Raw genomic sequence first — 23,435 nt, forward strand, 5'->3', positions numbered from 1 at the left:
TCTCTCTCTCTCTCTCTCTCTCTCTCTCTCTCTCTCTCTCTCTCTCTGCGTCCCGAATTTGATTTTGATTCAATCCATTTGAAATATGGTATGTATCATATTAAGAGAGCATCAGTCATTTAGGTATAGTAGCTGCAATTTGTACGGGAGCCCAAAATGCCAAAAATTATTATATCAAAATATGCGCCGTTTGTAATTTGACTCTTGATTCATTTGATCCCGATGAGATGCAAGACACGAACACAAAGCAAAATGTAACTAAAAGTCCAACAGCAGCATCAGCAGCACCAACAACAACAACATTCGAATGCCGACCGACTGAAACTAAATTCCACAAGCCTGAATCGGAATGTGGCAGCATTCGGAGATTGTGAAATAAAAATGCATGCAAAAGCAATGCCACAAAATGCCATCGCCGAAAAATCATGATGCGCCCAACAACGACAACAACTAAAAATTGTGTCCATCAACACTGAGGCCGAAAGACGAATGAAGAAAAGGAGCAAAAAAAAAAATATCAACACGCATCCGAAAAAATGCCCACCAAAAAAGTTCATCGGGTCGAATAAATGGCCGATGTTTCTTCGGTCTTTGTTGTTATCTTTCTCCTTTCAGCTCATTTTGTTTCGTTCAAGCGAATATTAATTAAAAGTTATTATATTTTGTGTAAGTGTGTACCTGAAAATCTGGTTAATTTGTTAAACAGACCGACAAATGGTCCACTTGTCTACATGACTGGGGCGAGTGGATTCCAAACGGCGACGCCAATACGAAATGAATATGGCCAATTATGAAAGCCGAAAGAGAAAAAAAAAAACAAAACGAAAACGAAAAAAAAACAACAACAACAAAAGCCCAATCAACCGAACCATCCACACTCACTGGTCATCTAATCAACAAGCAAGATATATCGCATTTTTGTGGTCAGTGCAAAGAAAATAGAACACCCAAAAAAGTAAGAGCCACACCGCACAAAACCAACAAAACGGCATGTTAAGTGCAATGTGAGCTCCGGTTCCTAACTACCGAAAAACAACAATGAAGACGAATACGGTGGACAAAGAAATTTGATGTGTTGTGATCGAACAACGGAATTAAATGAGAGAGAAAAAGGAGCATTACACACACACACACACACATTCAATGAGCGTCGTGGTCAAAGCCAAAATTCAATTTGGTGTAAAATGCGAAACTCAAATTTCAGGCCTTACTTTTTGTTCTTTCTTTCCGTGTCATTGTGTAATGTGCTTCTGATTTTGTACGAAACGACAGCCAACAACAACAACAACAACAACAAAAAAATCACTTAATATTCAAGCGAATTCACTCGCAAGCTGCAAGTTGGCAATGGAATTTGCGTTTGTAACAAGCAGCTCTTCAAATTCAACGAATCTGTATGCTAGCGAAAAGCGTCTCTACCTCGTGCTTTACTCCTTTTTTTTGCGGCGGTGTTGATTTCAACAAAAATCAAGTGACAATGTTTGTGTCACAACCAGGTGACCAGGTGCAAATAAATGGCTACTTTTCTCGCTCTCTCTCTCTCTCTCTCTCTCTCTCTCTCTCTCACTCGATTGTACGTTATAACTTCTGTCACTATTTGGTTTTTCGTCAGTGATCGGTTTGGTTTAGCCTTTAGCCAAAAGTCTAATTTTTTCTTCGGTTGGCAGATAAAAAAAAAATATGCATGCCATAAAAGCATGAATAATTCGGTTAGTAGGTGCTTTGTTGGTCGTTGGATGACAAATCGCAATCTCTTCACCACAGACAAATCAAATTGGTTTCAATCATCACATTTATTGCATTTACATCAAATTATTTCGAATGTATCAAATTGTATCTACTTTCTGTCTCTCTCTGTGTGTAAGCGACTCGCCTCCGCACTTTCATTGGGGTCTCAATTCATATTTCGGCCTATTATTATACACCATATTTCGGATCTTGGTTCCATATAATGAATATATTAAATCTAGGAGATACCAAACGCAATCGTTGTCGTCGTCATCAACCTCACATGAAATTTCGTTAGAAATAATTTCTTTGGAATTGATTCAGCCAACTCTCTTTCTCCCACTCATCATCTCACTATGGCGGTGGCTCATGTGCCGACAACAAAGGTTATTCAAAAAAAAAAAAAAAAAAAAACGGTATTAAATCTAGGAACAAATTGACAATAGATTTGAATATAATGTACTTTTGAGTGCCCGAAGGCAAATCATAAATACTCCCATAAAATGAACCGATCCCAACCGAAACACACAGAGAGATAGAGAGACTGTGAACCGTATTGCCATGTTATGCCAAAGTGTTCGTATCGCTCTCCATTATTTTGATAAAGACATCACAATCGATGCGACCGACGTGTGCATATTACCCGGCACAAATCAAATTTCCATTTGGTTCGCATGAGAGGACAATTTGATAATTTTTCCCATTCAAACGGCATTACGTGAGCATCAATGATAGCGGTTAAAAGAGAAAACAATACCAACAACGCAACCTTTTGTTGTCACATCTGTCTAACCGATGGCAGTGGCGAAAGGGGATGGGGTGTACGAGACATAGTTTCAATTTGGACATACTCTCATTTCGCAGTTGAAGAACTCCCAAAATTGGCATCAATTTAAATTGTCAACATTCGACAAGAGTTTCACTTTTGAACTTGCCTTTTTCTTTTCAAACCGATATTAAATGACTTCATCAACTGTCGAATGATACTCGGGTTATTCTTTTCTTTCGTTTTTTTTTTTGTTGCCCTTTAATTTCATCCATTTTAAATTGAAGCAAATTTTCAACAAATGGAAGACATGTACTTTGTTAATGAGCAAGAGCCGCTGCATCAACAAGCACTGATCTCATCAAGTGACTGAAATTTAATTGAATAATTTAATCTCATCTCTACATTCAATTGTAGGTCTATAATTGAATACTTGAAACCATTTTTTTTTTTAACAATATTGAAATTCAGCTTTCCAACACACCGTTCTTTAGACTGAATTATCAGCTGCTCACTCGATAATTGTTCCATTGCTATTTCACTGTTGTCTTATCGAATTCAGTGTTTTCATTCGTGAATTGAAAACCTGAGCTCGTCAATTACCGCGATTTCGTTGTTAGTTCGTCATCGGGAGCGAGCGGTTTCTTTGGAATGTCACAAACAATGAAATATGTTGCAAGAGACAAGAAAAATATTGCTTGTGGCAAAAATGCGGCAATCATAAAATCGTTTCATATTTTCGAGATATGGCCGAAAAGAGAGAGAGAGAGAGAGAGAGAGAGAGAGGCAGAGAGCATATTCGTAATAAAAATATTTTTACGTGCGTTTATTTCTTTGGTATTTTTGCCGTTAGTTTGTTGCGACGTGTGTTTTGTGTTGAGTCTTTCTCTGAATTTCTCATTCGATTGATTACTAACAGATTTAGTCGATTTGTTGCCGACTGCGATTCGGTATACATGGGACTGCTTCCGGCGCCACATCATACAACATGCTAACAACAATAATAATTTTCAATCAATCTCTTTCTCTCCGTCTAGTTTTGTTTTTATTTCGCTTTTTCCCGCGGATCAAGTTGCTGCACGCTCGCATAATGCGTCCCTAAATTACGATGCAACGTTTTAACGTTGTGCATTCCTTCCGACATAGCACTCAGAATACTGAGGCACTGCACCCGAAATATATTGAAATGTTGTGAACGAAGTTGTGAACAATCGGAATATCGACATATCGAAATACGATATATAACCAATAATCGCATTAAAAATATTCAAAAGCTGTTCGAAATTAACTGATCTAACGAGATAATTCCGATTGCCGTGGTACACAAAACCACCAAAAAACGAAGCATTTTGAATTACATGCCAACATCAAAAGTCGTCGACAAAAGACATGTCGATATCCGGAAATTTGATATTGAAAGTTCGTGAAAAAAAGAGACAGCTTTTAGAAGACACAGCAAGGCAGAAAAGAATTTTGTTACCGTCACAGTTTTACTAATGCCCAAAAATTGTTTAATGTTGACAATGTGATATCAAAATTGAGCTGAGCGCGTATCATGTTCGCACATTTGAACACATAATTATGACATTGAAACACAGTTGGCCATGCAGAACTGAAGAAATGGGATACAACCAAAAACGAATTTAATTATATAATTAGACCATTGACTTCTAATAATAGCCAAACAGACAAAATAATTTGATGACACCAAGGATGACACAAACTGAAAAATTACGCACCAATTAAAGTCAATTTCACTTGAATTCGGATATTTTTGTGACAAAAATTAATGATTACCATTTTTGGCCAAATTACTTTTCCGAAATTGTTCCAAAAGCAACTATTTTCCCAATAGAACCAATTTTACTGTATATTATTTTTACACAGGGAATTTGACGAAGAGGTCATCTCTTGAAAAAAAGAAATCATTTAACTTGTTTTCGTATTGATTTCACTTCCATCGTTTGAAATGTCTCACAGCTCACATCAATCTCTTTTTTAGCTGGCATTTTTCTCTCTCTCTCTCTCTCTCTCTCTCTCGTCAATTCAATTTATCCATATTTCGTTGGAATTCGATGACTAAATAAACAAAACAACAACAAGAAGAAAACGAACACGATGTTTTACGTACGAGCGACCACTTGAATCTATTTCTGTATCATCATCGTCGTGCAAACGTATCGAATTGCCGATTTCGCTATACTGGGCCGAAATTGACTGTCGCCGAATGTTGATCTCTGTTGCCTTGCACCCTCTCTCATTTTCATTTTCCATTTGACATTTTATCGAAGGGTGTTTTTCTGTTTGCAATATCTTGATTTTTATCATCCAGTTCAAATGCAAACAGATTTTTTTTTTTGTGTGTATTCGTCTGTTTACATGCAATTTTTACGATTAAGTGTTTCTATATAGGGAAGTAAATATGTCGAAAATCGATCCAAATACACTCATCTGGCATTCGGAGGATTGAATGTTTCACTTGAAAAATCGGTTTTAGTTACATTTCCCACGACATTTTTTCATCATCAGATTTCGATTCGAAATACTGTACAAATATGTCGATACAAAGTTTTTTTGTGTTAGAATTGATCGGCGAAAAATGTTCTGTCGTTTGATACAAAGGGAACATTTCTTCTACCACTAGTAGCCCACTAGTGAGCAAAGTCAACTTGGTAAATGTAAATTTAAAGTTTAGCGAATGTGACTCCGTTTCACCGGCAATTGAATTGTTTTGCCCATAAAATTACGTTGAAGTGCCCACCACTTGTCGAGTGGTGAGAACGGGGCGCGCGTGTGAACGATTCGTAAAACACTCGATTTTCAACCACTAAAACCATAAATGTTCTTAATCGAATAGCCATTTCAAAGTCCGTAACATTGCATTTTTCTTTTGATATGAGAATTATTTTCAAGAATAATTCAAAATTCTTGGGAAAGAAAAATTCAAGCTCTCGGTTTTCTTCTCTCGATTGTAACAATGAAACCAAAAATAAACTGAGTTCGAGTGAAGAAAGTGAGTGAACGCTCGCGCACACACTCGTTATGCGTAATTTATATTTTTTTTTTCTCCATTTAAGCTATTAAGAACACTTGAGTAATTTATGAATATAATTTCAACAATGATCAACTTCAATGGTACTCATTCGCTTCCCCTCATTGCCATCCAAACGGGAGATTTGCCGCACGGTTTTATGCTCACTTCGAGAAATTCGTCCAAATGAATTTACTTTCCGCATTTCAGAGCTGCGATCCGAAATGCCAATGAATTCCGACAGAATGGAAACAAAAACAGAAAACACACAAGGAAATATCAGGCGAAACGAACGAGAAAAAAAAACATAAAATCTCGGGGTGTTGTTTACCAAACACATTTATAAAAAAAAATGTGCACGAAAAAAATCATATTTCTCAAGTGCTGCCAGTTGTACAGTTTCAATTTTTTTTTCGCCTCACCTCCCTTTCCTCTGTTGTTGCCATCGTTAAGATGTTGATTTGTATATTCAATCAGACTTTTTTTTTTTTCGTTTACCGATTTTTTCCGTCTCTTTTTCAATGTAGTGCCGTTTTCTGTCGTCGCATTTTCAGAAAGAATTCCGTATCGATTTTTCGGTTTGTCTCTCTTGCCAGGGTAGTTTTTTTCGCTTCACTGAAATATATTTCGACGATGACGGCGGCGACAACAAAATAAAATCATTTGCATACGACATTCACTTAGCACAGATTTTCCGTCCAAAAGTGACGATAAAGCCTTGTGTGTCTCTCGTGAAATCGGTCAACGTGTTAGCATGAAGATGGGAAAATCCCCATCGCACCTATACACGACGTTGATGAACTACCAAATTTATGTCCTCCGGATGCAATTAACAGCAATAAACAGACAGTTTGCGCGCGCGAGAGAGAGATTGCTAATTCAGTTGCATGCATATTGGGCCGTCTCCAAAAGTGGTCACTCTTCGTACATCGCACATTCTCAATCGTTTATATCGAACCTATAATTTAGTACTCCTACGGCTGATGCTGCTGTGGCTGCTGTGAGAAAAACAACGAATTGATTAATTTTGGGCACGTTTCATGGACCCATTTATCGCACATCAAAGAAAACGGAAGCAATGCTTTCACCGAGAAAAAAGACAAGACAAACACGGTCCCCAAACGGAGTTCATTCGGTCGAATAGCCGCAAGTGGCAATTTTATGCATTCATTATCATCGTGCAAATCGGTATCGGCTTGACATTCAAATGAGTTTGTCCGGCTGAAAATGATATGCAAATTGCTATGTGCAGAAGCAGCGTTGAGCAGTCAAAAATCAGCAGCTCAATCAATTTCGACGTTTTGAGCACGTGCATCAATAATTTTCAACACTTGATGCAAATTTTTCACATACATCACTTGATTCTGTTCAGAAAATTTGAATTGAGATTTAAAACGTATGCAATTCGTTGCTTGTTTTCTGCTCAACTTAAAAAAAAACACACAAAAAAACAAAAAAATTTCCTTCCGTATCGTGTGTGACAGAGCCATGAACGAGGAAATGAAAGTGAAAACACGCAAATGTTTTTCTTATAGCGCTTACACTTTTCCGTTCTTTTTTTTTTTTAGTTCATAAAAAATCGATTTTTCTTCGTTGCGTCGACTTTTTTCTCTCGATTCAATTGCCGTCTTGCGCCGTTCGAAACGGATGAGACGCAGGAGAAAAAAAAAACGTTTTTCTATGCAATGAAACGATGTCTCACATAAATTATTGCTGTTATTTTTCGGCAGTGGATTAATAAAATTTAATTGTTTGCATTTGCTTGCGACATTTAGACATTGACTCCGCCTCTCACTCTCTCTTTTGCTCTTGCTCACTGAGCGCTTCTCAATTCAGCGTCTACACAGTTGAAGTGTGTGCGCTCGCTCAATGTGTGTATTTGGTCGTCAACACAATTTGACAAACCCACAAAATTATCCGTTCTTCTATCAGGCATACAAATACACTCATACATTCGCTTCGCTGTTGTCGTCGTCGTCGTTCGACAAGCAGCAGCAGTGGCGCACAGTAACTCATACACACAAACAAGCAGCCAAATGGAAAGTAATGTTACAAACTAGAGTCTCGAACGGTGTGTTGTATATAGAAAAAAAAAAACACGACCGTAAAGAAGAGCAAGAACAGCGTTTGCTGTTGGATAATGCCAATATGTCAGTCAGGCGCTGTCTTATCGATGCAGCAAATTGTTCGCTTTTCAAATGTTATGTGTGCACCGCAATAAAGTAGGAAATGTGAGAGAGACAGATACAGTCTCATACGCCTTATGAAAATTACCTTCATCGCTATTTCGAGAGCAAGAGCCCGAAAGACATGGAACAATAGAGACAGAGAGTGACAGAAGTGAGACCGAGCAAGAGAAGAAAGAACGAAAGGGATCGGGGAAAAAAAAGAGAACGCAACACAAAAACACATCCGAGTGCCCGAAGAGCGAACAATGTTTGTGATAACGCTTTTCCATTTAAATATTTAATGCGATTACATGTGTAACATATTTGCGTAATTTAATATGTTTCGTTATTGGGCATCGCTTACTCACTCAACGATCGATCTATTGGATTGTATGGCGCTTTGAAAGGAACGCTCTCTCTCTCTCTCTCTCTCTCTCGGTGCTGGTTTTTTTCCTTCTTCTCCTGCTGTTGGTTTGACATTCGATTACGCTTCTATATAAATATATTCTACTGAACGTATAATTACAGCGTATACGGCTTTTGTCACCGCTATTTATATAGATTTTCACACGAATCGAATAAATATACGCACATGGGTGCCCGGAATCAGATTGAACAGATTGCTGAAAATACAATTAAAACCATGGAAACTATTTTCTGGTGTCACCTTTATCGTGCTACCGAATCAAATACCCCCGGCTCAAGTGTTCCACACTAGTCGATCGAGTGCGAGAATTTGAGATTTGCTATTGGTTCGCTCGGTGTGCGTGTGTTCGCCATACATTCATTTATCGTAATCTTAAATATAAATAGGCCCATCCATCGATTGTTTGGTTTTTGTTCGACGGCGCATCTGCACTCTATCTCTCTCTCTCTCTCTCTCTCTCTCTCTCTTTCTCTCTCTCTCTCTCTCTCTCTCTCCGCATTCCAATCCCAGGATTCATTGTTCATTCGAAGTCATCACCTCATCCCCCATCCGACAGAGGGAAAAAAACCATCGCACCAAATTGAATCGGTCGTTAGAATGAACTTTGATGGTGTATATATGTGTGTGTGTTTTGACAATCGACTGTTGTTTGCAGTCGTTAAACATTTCAACTGAGTTGTAACAGAATTTCGGATAATTTGCCCACAGCGCACCACCAGCAAAAGGGTTGCGGATTTCAACTCAGGCATCGTAAATCAAATAATATTCAATATGTGTCTTTGTGTGTGCATTTTGGTTTTTGTTTGAGTTTGTAATAATAATCGAGCATAGAATGAACATGAACGTACACACACACACACACACCATCAACGGCCATCAACAGTAACAGTTCATCATGTCAACGACGATGCGCTTTGTGTATGCGTATGTTTGTGAGAATTGTGTTTTATTATTATGTGTACTCAATTTTCATTGTCGTCTTTTCGTGTGTTGGCTGCGTGTGTAATGCGAGAGCACATATCAGCAGCACCGCATTCCATGGGCGCGGGCTCATGAAAAAGGGTTCACAGTTCGTGGTCCAAATTACTGCTGGTTTCGCAAATAAATTTGATTATCATTATTTCAACTATTCGCAAGGGGGTGATACTGATTTGATTTGCTCTCTCTCTCTCTCTCTCTCTCTCTCTCTCTATCTGCACTGTGTGCCTCGCATGCACAATCATTTCAGCTAAACTCTCGTTTCTTTTGTTCAACAATTTGAAAATTTTCTGCCTAAAAACGATTTAAAACTTTCATTCGATTCAGAATAGAGGATTTGGTTTCATTTTTTTCCTTCAAATTTTTGATATGGTCGTTTTTATTCGCAAAATATCGAATGGATTACACGCACCGAATTCTTGGTTAAACACATGAATCAAGGGTGAATACAATTTATGATGGCTTTCTGACTAGATGAACGGCTCTCTCTCTCTTTTTTTTCTCAACTCCCCGTCGCTTATGGATTAATTTGAATCAATTTTAACCAACGACGTAAGCCCAAGTCAAACAACCGATTTTAGTATTCATCTCGCGAATGCGCTTGATTTGATTACATTTGCATTATTTTCACCACCAAATTGAACGTATTGTTACCATTTGGCAATGCCAATATTTCCGGTGTTTCTTTGTCGTGTATAATAATAATCTTACTTACATTGTTGGAATGCATGATTTCATCGATTTTTTTGTCGCTTTCTTCTACAGAATGAATCAGCCGCTGTCTGGATCTGGTGGCGGATCACTACGTTCACGTCAAACCGACAACGCATCACCAACACCGTCAGATGATTCTGATTCGGATATTTCGCTGGGAACACATTCGCCCGTTCCGAGCAGCTTATCACTTCAACACAGTCCAGGTTCAACGTCTGGCGGCGGCAACGATGATCGCTTGATGCACGATGATTTGCAACGTGATCGTGAAAAAGATTTTCGTACCTTTTCACTGGGTGGATTCTCGTTCGATGCACATTCGCCTGCTATGGCTGGTAAGTGACATTTTTTGTTTTCAACTTGAAAGTCTTTTGAACGGTTCATTTACTATTAAATAGAAAACAAATCTCAGTTTTCCTCAAAAATTTTTCTATTTATTATTCATTTTTTTCCATTAAATTTAATAATAATAATTCAATGTAACCGATTTAATTTTCAACCAGTTAAAATCCAAAATTTTGTTCCAACTAATTTACTAAGAGTCTTCGTTTTTTTCGTTTCTCTTTTCCCTTTTCTTATGTGAACACAGGTGCATTTAGTCGCTTTTTACCCACGTTGCCTTATCCATTTGTTGGCGGTGATAATTCGCCTCCGATTAGCACGCATTCACCTCCAGCAGCAATTGCAATGACAAACATTGGAAACGGCAATCGAATCCCGTTGAGTGCCCGTGACTCTCGCGACTCAATCGACTACATGAACACACCAACGGTAGTTAGACCGCAACCACAATTACCATCGTCAGCAGCTACCATTGCCGCCGGTCATTTACCAAATGGTACACCGGCAACACTGTCTCCACTACGGATACGCGTCAGCTCTCCGAATCGCATCAATTCAGATTTAACATCGGTAAGTGAAAGAGAATGAATCATATTTAAAATTGAACCAACCATTTAGTTAAAAGTTCTTTTCAAATTAGTCGAAAAAAAATCATACTTTTGAAGTTTAAGACTTTTGGAGATTTAAAAATTCAAGCATTCTATTACCTATAAATTGTTTTTTCAACCAAACTTCAATCGCATATGTTTTTTTTTCGGAATCTTTTCCTCGAAAAGAACTAAATGGTCAAATCACTGAAGAATTTTGAGCTTTACATAAATCAACTAAAGTGAACATGAAAGCAAAATGGTAAATTTGATTGGCTGCATACTAAATGAAAACGCGCAATTTTCTTTCTATTATTTTTCTCTGTGTACAGGGTTTAGGCTCAGGAACGACACCCACAATGCCCACACATCGTACAAATGGAATTGTTCGAATAGTCGGCGGCAATAATACATCAAGTACAATACGAAATCCAACGTCTGGCGCACCGACGTTGCATCGACCATTCTCACCGTCGCCACAGCCCAAAGACACGTGATGTGAGGTGATTTCGCAATAAATCAAATAAGAAATCGCTCGGTTTTTTTCATTGGTTCAAACCATTTTGGCAATTGATTCATCAACGACACAAACAAACAAAGTATTTACGTTTCGAAAGAAATTAAAAACAACAAAAATCTCCGATTGTGTTTTCAAATGCATGCGCACGTTTCAATGAACAACAATAACACAAAATGCATTCAAATTCGTTGAAGTTTGGCAAAAATGCATACAAACTACAGCTATGCGCACCAAATCGGAAGCATCGGAAGGACTTAGTATAATAATTTTTAGTATGTTATTAGTGCGACACAGGAAAAACAAACAAACGATTAAATTTAAAATTTAATTATTGCAAGTATACAGGCATGGCAGAACATGATAAATGAAACAAAAAAAAGACGTATGAATTTAAAAGAGCAGAAAAAAAGCAACAATTTATGCATTCTATTCATTATATTTAAGAAGCAACATATGACGTGGAGGAGAAACCTAGCAACGTGATTCTTGAATCGATCAAAGCGCATTTCGGGCAAAGAACATACAAGACAATCGACGAGATGACAGACAGAAAAAGAGAAAGATAGAGAGAAAACATAGTTTTTAAGATTGTTTTAATGGAAGTAATAGAAGATAAAAAAGAGAATTATGTGAGAAAGAGCATTTTGGCTGCCGCAATATGAGCGTAGATGCCTTTTGTGCATCTGCCATTTTGGCAACGAGCAATACAAAATTTAAAAAAAAAAAGAGAAAAAAATCGATTCATTTTTAACAAAAAAAAAATTAAATAAATAAATATATTTCACTCTGTTTCTTAATTGGCATAAGTAAATTGATATGAAAATTTAGCAAAATTTGTTTCATTTTTTTCCCTCGTTTTTGTGCAACTGTGAGTTCATTGTGTGTGTGTGTGTGTGTTCGACATGAAGCTAAACTGATGGTGGTGGACAATAAAACCGCAAATTTTAATGAAATAACCCCCCCTCTCATTTTCAGAACATCGGTTTAATGGCAATGTCATCACGATTGGAAGAATACGCAACACTATTTTCGTTCAGCAATAGTGTAATTGCATCGTTCAATCGTTGTGTTGCTGTAGTACCAAAACGAAGAAAAATCACTACACAAATTTCTATCTTTTGTGCTCTCGAGCCCATTTTCCATTGTGATTTGTCGTGTCTTTTGTCCACACAATAAAATAATCACATGCTTTCTCAGTTCTTTGTGGTTTTCATGTCTCTTTTTCGCTTCTTCAGTTCATTGGTTTGTTTGGAAATTCATTAATGCTTAGCAAACTTGCAGAGTCACTTTTCACACTCACAAACAAACACATTTTCAACTTTCAAATGGAAATTTCTCTGCTGAACTATTTCATTTTTAGTTTCGAATGAAAGAAAAACCAGCATTTCAGTAAGTAATTCACGTTCCCTCGAAATATCTCTAAACGAATTCTTCACAAAATACACACACAAATGTTTAAGGAAAATTTGACACACACAAAAAAAACCTACTAATGAATTTTCATTTTACTGCATTCAAAACAACAACAAAACAAAACACAAAGTATGTTACTCTTGTATCAATTATAAATATATTACTATATATTATACAAATAACTGGTAAAAATGATTGAAATCATGTAAATAATGTCACGCCAGTCTGTTGTCGTGATGACGAATTAAAAAAAAAAAAAAGAAGTTGTATTGAGAGCTCTAGAATTCTATGACAATGTCAAATATTAAAAAAAAAAAACAAGCTAAAAATTAGTAACAGAAAAAAACAACAACTTACAACTAGACATTTAAGCAAGACTCATGTGTGTTTCAAATAGTTACAGCAACAACAAAAATTGAAATATGTCAAAGAGAAAAACTGTCGCAGGCACAGTGAAATGAAAATAACTGAAATATATATGTATATATGAGGATACAAAATAGCAACGATTTGTTTTTTCTTCTTTTCGTTTCCGTTTTTTTTTTTCATCTTTTCGAAAACATTTTGCAGCTTGAATTTACCAGTTTAGACTCATGGCCCGAATTTCGGGTAAGACCGAACATCAAGTAATTGCATCTCATTTTACACACAAGTTCATTAGCAACGAGACACACCCGCCACACTCCAAACCAACAATCTGAGGTGTAACTGCAAATGAAGCCAGCAAATGGGCCATTTGAAATGCCATGACCAATATAGTTTGGATGGAATTTGTGTTTTGGTTTGATTGTTTCGAATTTCGGATAGAGTTTTGTAGTAATATGTTCAATATCGGTCTGCACTCCCAGGTGTGATAGAATGAAATGCGAATCAAACATTTGAAATGACCAAAAAAAAAATACAAATTGGACATAAGAAAATGGCATGGAGCACCGAAAACTCCAAATTGTACACTACGAATTACTTGTTCGAATCAACAAAGAACCCGTTCTATGCAAAGAGTTGTGAAAAAATCATCCAGAGAAAGCAGAAATGAATGGAAAAAAGAAGAGAGCGAGCGATGGCTTAATCAAAGTCTAAGATCTTTCCATTGCATGGAGAGCCCGTGTCAGACGAATAATCAACAAAAAAAGCACATCACACACGCACGCACGCACATGTGAACCGACATTTAAATGAGATCCAAAACCGAATAAACGACCTAAATCGACTCACTGAACCAAGCGCGTATGTGTGTGTGTAGTGTACTTGTTCAATATTTAAATTTGAGCTAACGATATAATCAACGAAATAATCAACGGAATAAATTGCCCGATTACATGCGCGGCAATCATTTCCAAATCGCGTCATTTTCCGTGATGTACTGCACTGTGAGTGACGGCGGACGGGTGAACGAGTGGACGGATTGGCTGCGATTTGAAATGCGATTTTATTTCTTTTGAACGACAAATTAAGAGATTGACCTAATGGCTGGGGCCGTGTATGTTAAATTACGTTTCATGACCGGCCGAATGGCGTACAATTTTTCGGCATTAATTTATCATAGTTCCCCAATGATAGTTGGGCGCGAGTTAGCAAACGAACGAACGAACGAATGAACGAACACGTTAGTCTGGCCCATTAGCTGGGTGCATTTTACATGGGGTATCTAATGTCGATGTGAATGTGAATGATGGTTGCTCTTTTTTTTCACTGTTTTGCTCGACTCTGATTGAGCGGCCGTGCTTTCGATGCCACACTTACCAATGTCGAATAGCAAGTTGTATTGCGTGATCTATTGCCATAGAGCACCTCTTTCGACACGAAAAAAGAACAATCCGAATGAACGGAAAGAGGAATATTTAAACGGTAACAAAATGACATCAATCAGAGCAATCAGCTGGACGATCTTTTCAACAGACACGTTAAATGTTTTGTTGTTCTTTTTTTCGGCTCATACTTGACGTGGGACGAATCAAAAACGATGATTTTTTTTTTACGTTTTCTAATATTCGAGTGAGTTTTCCGCCTGTTTTCACCAATTCGATGGGATATTTGAATAATGATGATGAATGATGACATTTTTTTTTTCGTCAATTAAACAATATACAACTGAGCCGACGAATCACATTCAATTGAATGGTATTTTCACTTATACATTAAAGTTCCAGTTAAAAACAGCGAAAATAAGTCTAAAAATATTTACTGATTTTTCAATTTCTATTTCAATATTTCAATGCAAGACATGTGTAACGCAAGATACCGAGATGCAGCATTTACTTGAGCACAAAAACGAATTCTGAACGAATTCACCAAGTGGAGCTTCGTTGAAAAAAAAAGTGAAGCTCTGAAACACAACTGAGTAAAAGACGCTAAGCTCAATGAAGATCTAAAAGAAATGACGCTGAAACGATACATAAAACCGTTCGTTGATTGCAGAACAGCGGCACTAAAATTGCTCTCTGCCCCACGTGAAAATGCAATGTCAGTCAAATAAATGTGATTGATTTATCGATGATGGTGCAACAGCGACATAAATCCGCACCAGAATGACCAGGTATGCATTACAGATGGTCGAAGTGCTGTTACCGAACACACATTAAACGACCATTTCTTTCTCTCTTCCAGTCGCTAAACCAATTGTTTCGTATTGCTACAGTTTCAACATAAATTCAAACCAAAAGAAAAAAAAGAACGATGTGGCGCATTCGCGATCGTAATTTTTGTTTCAACCTCCGACAACGCATCATTAAAAATGAATCGAAAATCATTTCTATTACTGTATAAATCATTTCGGTTTATGTATTCAACACCATGGTTTCGGCGTTTCATCCTGGATAATTTATTTGAAATGGCAATTTTGTAGCCAAAGATCGCGTTGGAAATGAGTGAAATGGCGTTTAAATCGTTTGTTTCGGTTCGATTTATCTGTTGTCGGTGGAAATAAATGTCAAAATTTACGCGAATTTTTCTTTCTGCTGTTGAAGCCCACCAAAGTGTTCTTGTGTCGGCAATAAAACGACATTTAAAATCGAATATCACTGCAGAGAAATCGCATAACTCGTATGCTCTGGTGTTAAATTTTCTAATTTTAGAGATTTTTTCTCTTTTGCAAATAAATAAGTTCGTCGGCTCATTCATATGATTTTGAATGTATTTTCAAAACGCTGCCTTTGATAATTCATCAAATTGAAGAATGGACGACAATGTTGGCTTAGCAATTGAAGTCTTGTTCTCTTATTTATGCGATTGTATCGCATTGACCACCTGAATGTAATCGACACTAGAGAGAAAAATCCTCTGCACACGGCACATACATAATGCATTTCAATGCGGAAAAAATAGAAGAAATTATTTACTTGTCACATCAAATCTCGGCAGCGCCGTTTGCCAAAGAAAGGAGGAAATCGAGGAGGCAGAGGGAGAGAAGGAGAAGAGAACGGAAAAAAAAAAGAAAAAAACGTATCACAATCACTTTTGACCACAGAGAGTGTTGGTTTTATTCTCATTCTTTGGAATAAAACCAAACTGGTGGGACACACTGGGCTGTTGATGTTATTGACACTTCTCACCCGAAATGTAATATAATCTGTTATTGTATTTATTCTAGGCATATTGTCACATTGTTAAATGGGTATAATGCTACAAGATTCTTTTTTATTTGGCTATTAAATAGGAAACAATCACTTTTGCCCAGACCAATATTTGGTGGTGACAGTTGGTGCAAACCAAACACTCACACACACACACACACACACACACAAAATGAATTCATCTGATTATCTTGGACCATGCGATCGAATTCATTTAGAGATGGAACAGAAACGATGCACGTTGTTGGAATGAGAAATTTAATTTGGGTAGACTCTGTTTAGAATATTTGTAGGCATTGAAAAATGTTCCGTTTTTGAAATTTCAATCGAAATCATTCGAGAATCGATATAATTTCGATTGAAAAATTGAATTGTCTCACAACTAGAGCTGTCTACATTATGTAGACTACATCAAAATAAATATACTTCCGATATCGAAATTGTCGGTTCTGAACTGTATTGATACATTTCTGCTGAAGGAGAAAAAAAAAAACATGGTATTTTCAATGAAATGCAGCTTTCAAAATTACGATTTAATTTTGACGACCGAACAAAACGTTAATACACATAATCTGTTTTGAGCATTTGATCAGATTGCTATTTTTATGAATTGAATTGTTTAAACCACCACTAGAGCAGAGAATCTGTGCCATTGGTGCCGTTCCAATAATAATGATTGTCGATTAAAAATATCGACACAATATCATTGATTTGAAATTAATGTGTTCAAAATCCGGATCGATGTTCAAAGCTGCTGCTCAATGAATGACAGGCCGGATCATAACACTTCTGTCTAACTGGGACTTTCCAAAAATGTGTTGTTAAAAAATAAAACTGAATAGAAACTAAGTATGTTTTTTTTTCTTCTCTTTCTTCTTTGCCCATTTGGCTGAAAATCGGTTCAGCTCAATGTGCATGAGTCTGTCTAAATCGGAAAAATAAACACTATTCGAATTCAATTCGTGGCTCTTATTATGCAGCTTAATCTCTATGGATTCTTTTCTTTGTGTGTAAATAAGTTAATAGCCCATGCGGCAATACGGTATATGGCATCGATAAATAAGCACGCCTAAAATAACTTCGATTCTCACTCACTCACTCACTCACTCACTCACTCACTCACTCGCACACATGTACAAATGAAAGGAACAAAAACGGCTACTATTTATCGCCTTCGGTGCATTGTTTTGTGTCGAGCTCGAATGGTGGTAGGAAAAAAAAAGAAGTACGAGAAAGGAATCATGCGTCGTTCTTCGTTCATCAACAATGGACGAAAAATTTACTTAAAATCCTTAATAGAACTTAAATACCACTAATTTACCAATATCCCAGTAGATTATCTCTTAAAACCTAATGCATTTCCTTTTGCCATTTGGTTATTATCTCGTTTTCGCCTTTTTCCATTTGATTTCCTTTTTACCATTCCATTCGTCTCGTTTCGTCTTTTTTTTTTCTCTTCTGGTTTCCTTTCACTTTTTTGCTCACACACTACGTACGCAAAGGACTTTGCACACATTTTATTCGGTTGTATATTCTGGAATGTTTAAGATTTGTGCAAAAACAAATGTTTATTCTAAGTAGTTCATGAACAATGGTTGTCGCTTGCTGGATGAAAAAAAAGAATGTGTTTTCCCAAAAACGAAAAACAACACAAAAGCGAAATTTGTGCAGAAAAAAAAAATCAACATATTTTACATTAATTGAGCACAAAAAGCCTTAATTGAATTTATTTCTCGCCCAATCTCTCTCTCTCTCTCTCTCGTTCTGTATTCATTTGTATTAATTGATTCAATCTCGAATGACACTTGACACACGAAAACGCGAAATTTCGTAAAGGTTTTTATTTTGTTTGGTTCTGGTGCGATTTGATACCTCATTGTGCTATGTGATTCAATGAATTATCAAATTATCTCAGACAAACAAAACGAATGATGATGGAAACACTTCATCGGTGCCGTGAATATTTAAAATGTACCATGCACGTATTTCGTTTCCACTTCCGATTTGCTCGCGTCGTCTCACACACACACTCCCTTTTGTGTGTCCAATCCACGAAAGAAAAAAAAAAAACGTTGATAAAGAACGTTCAGTGCATTGTTATTGCCTTTCCTCGTTGAGGCAATATTGCGTGTAAAGACAATCAACGAGACGATTAATTCCTCTTTTTGTTGTTTTCTCTTCGTTTAGAGAATCAGAAGTGATCATAACATAATATTTGATGAAAATAAAAAGAAACGAGAGCAGCACATTTCGGAGCCACTAACACATAGTCACATCGAAAATGCCTTCATATCGTTTAATCAAACTATCAGCATGGAATCATGGCAATGCAAACACATTTGTCAATGGAATTATTATGCCATTTCTTTTGACGATGCCTGAAACAATGCCAAACAGTGATAATGAGAGATGCCCAACATCGAATATTAACAAAAGCACACACAAATACCATTTAGATAATATAATCATTGTCATTTAATCTTTTTTTCATTGAAAAATAAGAAGCAAAAAATGAGAAGCGACATACGCACACACACACACACGGGCGTTCTTTTTCACTCGTTGTATCGTTGCTTTAAATTAGAATATAATAGATAAACCGTGCACGGAGTGAGCGGCAGAGGGAGATAGAGAGAGAGAGAGAGAGAGAGAGAGAAACGCGGACATGGCCTCACCAAAAGACAAAAGAACCACGAAACTCTGTGTTCCAACTGATGTTTTGTGAATGCAAAAATTTTGTGTGCTCAGTGACACAGGACACAGACGCACACAACTCAATAGCATATCATATATCATCAACGATGACAACGGCGACGATGCCATTTGTACCTAACCGTATTTCGCGCTGTGCACACTGCCTTTGGCCCGCTTGCCAACTCCATTCACTCCAACAAGAAATTATATTTTTTAGCGCGCAGACAAGCCCTATTTTGACATGTAATAAAACAAAATATTTTGCATAATTAAACGCCGGAAATTAAGAAGCATTATTTCGCTGCTTTTTTTTCGTTCTGGTTTTTGTTATTTAGATGATCGCATCAATCGTTCAGCACATGCACAGATGACAACCGCGAGTATCAACCAAATCACATACAATCAAGGCTTCTTTTTTGTTTTAGTGTATATATCGCCCTGATCATGATTGTGGTCTGTACAATTTCCATGGATTTTTGTAATGTGCATACACGACAACAATGATGCACTCTCTCTCTCTCTCTCACTCCCAATTGAAGGGCTTTTATTTGATTTTCGATGGTTTTGCAAATTATATCTCAGTAAGGAATACTTGGAATCGGTAATCTATACTGCAAATGATTATCGTGTGAAAATGATAAGCTATTGACACGGGAATTTCATCAACGCTTGCATTACAACGATTTTGTTGAAATTGGCGTATTGTATCGTAAATGTGACTTTTTTCAATTTCTGATTATGAATTTATACTTGAAAAAAAGGAGAGTTGTCTAACGTTTGTGCCAAATGTCTGAAAAAAAAAAGCGATTATTTTGTTCCAACACACATTTTTGCGTTTTATTCAAAACAATTATTCCATTTGAAACATTTAATTATCTGGTGCACCTTCTAAATTTTGTCTGCAAATTAGTTGCCAATTTGGATTTAATAGTTGTTCAACATTTTGAGTTCTGAAAAACCTGTCTAGCCGATGCCAACTCAATTTGTTAAATTATTGCAAAGGGTTTGCACATCAAATTATTCCATTATTACATGAATAGCGTCCCTGAACCGTCATTTTGGCCTAAAAACCAAATCGATTCATGTGTCACTTCAAGAGCACTTGTTGTCTAAATTGATGACTCTGCATCTGCAAAATCATCCACATTAGATCCGATCACATTCTAATTGTAATGCATCGAAAAAGTTATGCCCAATAGAATGCTGTAACTAGATAGTTAGTTTGTGTGTATCTGAGTGTTGTTATAAGTGTCCCGCGGTGAGAGAATCTGATTAGCGCGAACGCGCAACCAAAATGAATTTCAATGGGTTCAGCCGCATTTAGCACACAATCAGCGCGCGCACACACAATTACATGCACGCACTGTCCAAAATGTTTTGAAATTAATCGGTATGAATAGAATGTGTGGTGAGCATACCTGTCGTTTGATACACACCACCTAACGCAATCCACACACACACACACACACAATGCCATTGCCATTGCGATTGTTTTCGAGCGCTTTTGTGTGCGTTTCTTATTTGCTCGCTGATTCTTTTGTTTCCAACGAGATGTTGTTGTTGTCGCCGATTATTTCGAAGGAAATTGCCATCAAATAAAGAAAGCGCATTGAAACGTCATCGTTTTTTTTTCTTCAATGTTTCGCTGGCGAGCATCGAGTGCTGGAAATGTCACTCTGGCAACAGAAACAGCAGCAGCAGCAGCAGCAGCAGCTGTGGCAGCAATAATTCCTTCGTTTATAGTTTCATTGTCATGTGCCCTCATTGTTTTCTGGATTCTATACGGAACCAACTTTCTTGTGCGACACCGATTTCTCATGTAATTAACTTGCCGTTAACTGAATCGGTGGCTTCGCAGCCAGTGGATCGGCTCAATGTTTAAACGAATTTCAAACAGAAAATAAAAACAATTCCAATGAAAGTATAAACTATATCCGATCGCCCACTTGGGATGAATCATAAATTCCTGTCCGCCAAATGCAATGCCATTATTCAATTTAATCGTCATCATCAGTAATTCACATGAAATGCATGAATCAAAATGATTCAACATGGTCATTTTGAATCGCTGAGAGAAAGACAGAACAGTGCGCGACGACTGTGCTGTGGAAACACCATAGAAAGAAGAAAAAAATGTGTCATCGTCGATTTCACATAGTTGTGTGGTCGAAACTGCATTGAAAAAGGTCAATTAGTTCAACTGGGTCTGATTATAACCGGCATTCGATGGCAATGAGAATGACAACACAAACCGACGCACATTTTCACATGCACCACATGATTTTGCCGAACGAACAATCCAAAATGAAATCATACTTGGAATGTATGGTGTCGTCAAGCCGAAAAGCGCCAAGTAGCGATAAAAAATAACGAGATTTAACATTGAAATCGAAAATATTTGGCTGATAAAAAATGCATAAGCAGCAGCCTGCTGTCACAGTACAGCACATGAGTATGTCTGTGTCAGATTCGATAATTAAGAGTTTCTCTTCGCAGAACTGAAAAATTTATTGTTTCATTTATCTAATTAAAATTGACAACATTCACTTTTTTGCCCACACATGCATTTCAAAACCGTGTACTCGCCACACCAGATAAAACCACATTTTGGAAATTGACAATTTGACAATGGGAAAGACGGAAAAGGTATCGACAGAACAAGGTACAAATGAACAAACTCACACAACAGTCTCAGTTTGATCCAAGTGGACAATTATTTGGATGCATTCAAATTGATCCGTGTACAGAGTGTAAGTGTACGCAATTGTTACTTATGTTCAATACGAAATCGCATGTAAATCGACTATAAATGTTATGTTCATGTTTTGATGAGACGATCCATACCACGGCTTGATTGACTAGTTGATATATACTCAGTTCATACATATGCAATCACTATGCGAATCTCCAAAATGCTAAATCAAATACAGAAAATCAACAGCCAGTATAGAATTGTCAACAAAAATACACACGGGAGCACATGGACCCATATTATACAAATAGCACGTCTGAAAGCTCAACAAATTCATGTCTAATAAAATAAAAAGTGAGAGAGAGAGAGAGAGAGAGAGAGAGAGAGAGAAATTGAAAATAAAAGCCGCAGATTAAATTGAAATGGGAAGTCAAGTCTCGTTCGTTTTAGTTTATACACGACTGATTGCACCGTTTAATGCGCACACATATACCGCAAATGAACTGTAATCCGCAAATGGACTGTAATGTAAAAGGAGACGATGACGACGATGATGATGATGATTATGATAACGTTTCGATAGGGTGCATATATTTATACATACAAATACACCCGACCTCTAAACAGACAAATAATTCAGTCGAAACGTAGTTTAAATCAATTGGGTTGATCTCATTCTTCCTCAATTTCTGACATTTAGCATGCAGTTAAACTTTGTTTTTTTTTTTTTTTAAATATCTTTTCGCTACTTTCAATTTTCTCGTCTATCATCGCAATATTCAGCCACTGTCGTATCACTTTTTTTCCAATTCAAACCATTTTCTCGGCATTTTCAACACATGTAACGACATTAATACCATTTACATGCATTGCACAGCAAAAAATACTCAGAATAAGCAAAGCCAAAAAAAAAACGCTTTGCATCTCAATATCCTCGTTCAAGAGCCATAGCAAGTCAACAGGATATCCACTTCGCGGCTGAAGAACATTCCTCACGGCAAAAAAAAACGGCGCAGATTTTTTTCCATCACAAAATTGACCACTAACAACGTTTCATACGTGATCAAACATCCGCATGGTCTATTTTGAGAACAGCGTTTTTTGTCCGTTGTGTGCAAAGTTTTATCACCTACAAAAATCAATGTGACACAGAAAATCATCATTTAACGGACTGAAGAAATGAAGAGAGAAAAAATGCGCTCGACTCTCATCAACGTGGCCATCGTTAGGTGGCTTGTTGCGATGTTAAAATTGATTTGCAGCGAGAAAAAAAATGCTTCCGCCTTTGGTCAACTTCTTGCATCCTTTTGCAAAGTGAGTCGGGAAATACAAAACAAATTTAACCGTATTAGCATGAATCTCGGCAACAGACACGGGCACACAGTTCAACACATGCAGAAAAAATATGTAAAATACACAAAAAATATACTACATGGAAGGAATAAAAAAAATATTCAGCACTGAATGCTGAGCAATCTCGACAAGCTAAGGTAACAACAATTAGTGGAAGCGTCATGTATAGGGATATAAAGGATTTGTTTTTGTCTGGTATGCGGAGACGAAAAAAAAAACTCGAACTGGCAATGTATTAAGGTTAAAAGTGTTAACAACATTGGTGACACAACGATACAACTCTCTCTCTCTCTCTATCTATCTCTTGCAATTTGATTGTTCACCGTGTCTCCTCCTCAGTTAAGCGTGTCTCTTCTCCATCTCAGTTGTTGCTCCAAATTCGCCTTGTTTACATTTTCCAAGACATTTAATAAACAGAATAATATTATTATGGATGCGTTCGCTTGTATA

General features: G+C 37.0%; 1 protein-coding gene across 2 annotated transcripts in view; it reads left to right on the forward strand.

Annotated features, from left to right (window-relative positions):
- The window catches only part of LOC129576307 (homeobox protein SIX3), a 52,191-nt gene extending 39,030 nt beyond the window's left edge, over window positions 1-13,161 (forward strand). For both annotated transcript variants that reach the window (XM_055461184.1, XM_055461185.1), the window contains exons 5-7: window positions 9,864-10,147; window positions 10,402-10,724; window positions 11,074-13,161. In XM_055461184.1, the coding sequence (XP_055317159.1) occupies window positions 9,864-10,147; window positions 10,402-10,724; window positions 11,074-11,238 (772 nt within the window). In that variant the 3' untranslated portion in view covers window positions 11,239-13,161. The remainder of the gene's footprint in view (window positions 1-9,863; window positions 10,148-10,401; window positions 10,725-11,073) is intronic.
- Window positions 13,162-23,435: the final 10,274 nt, after the last annotated feature.

Source organism: Sitodiplosis mosellana, unplaced genomic scaffold, assembly GCF_009176505.1.
Source record: "Sitodiplosis mosellana isolate CC-2019 unplaced genomic scaffold, AAFC_SMos_1.0 Smas_scaffold_6181, whole genome shotgun sequence".
NCBI classification, from domain to species: Eukaryota; Metazoa; Arthropoda; class Insecta; order Diptera; family Cecidomyiidae; genus Sitodiplosis; species Sitodiplosis mosellana.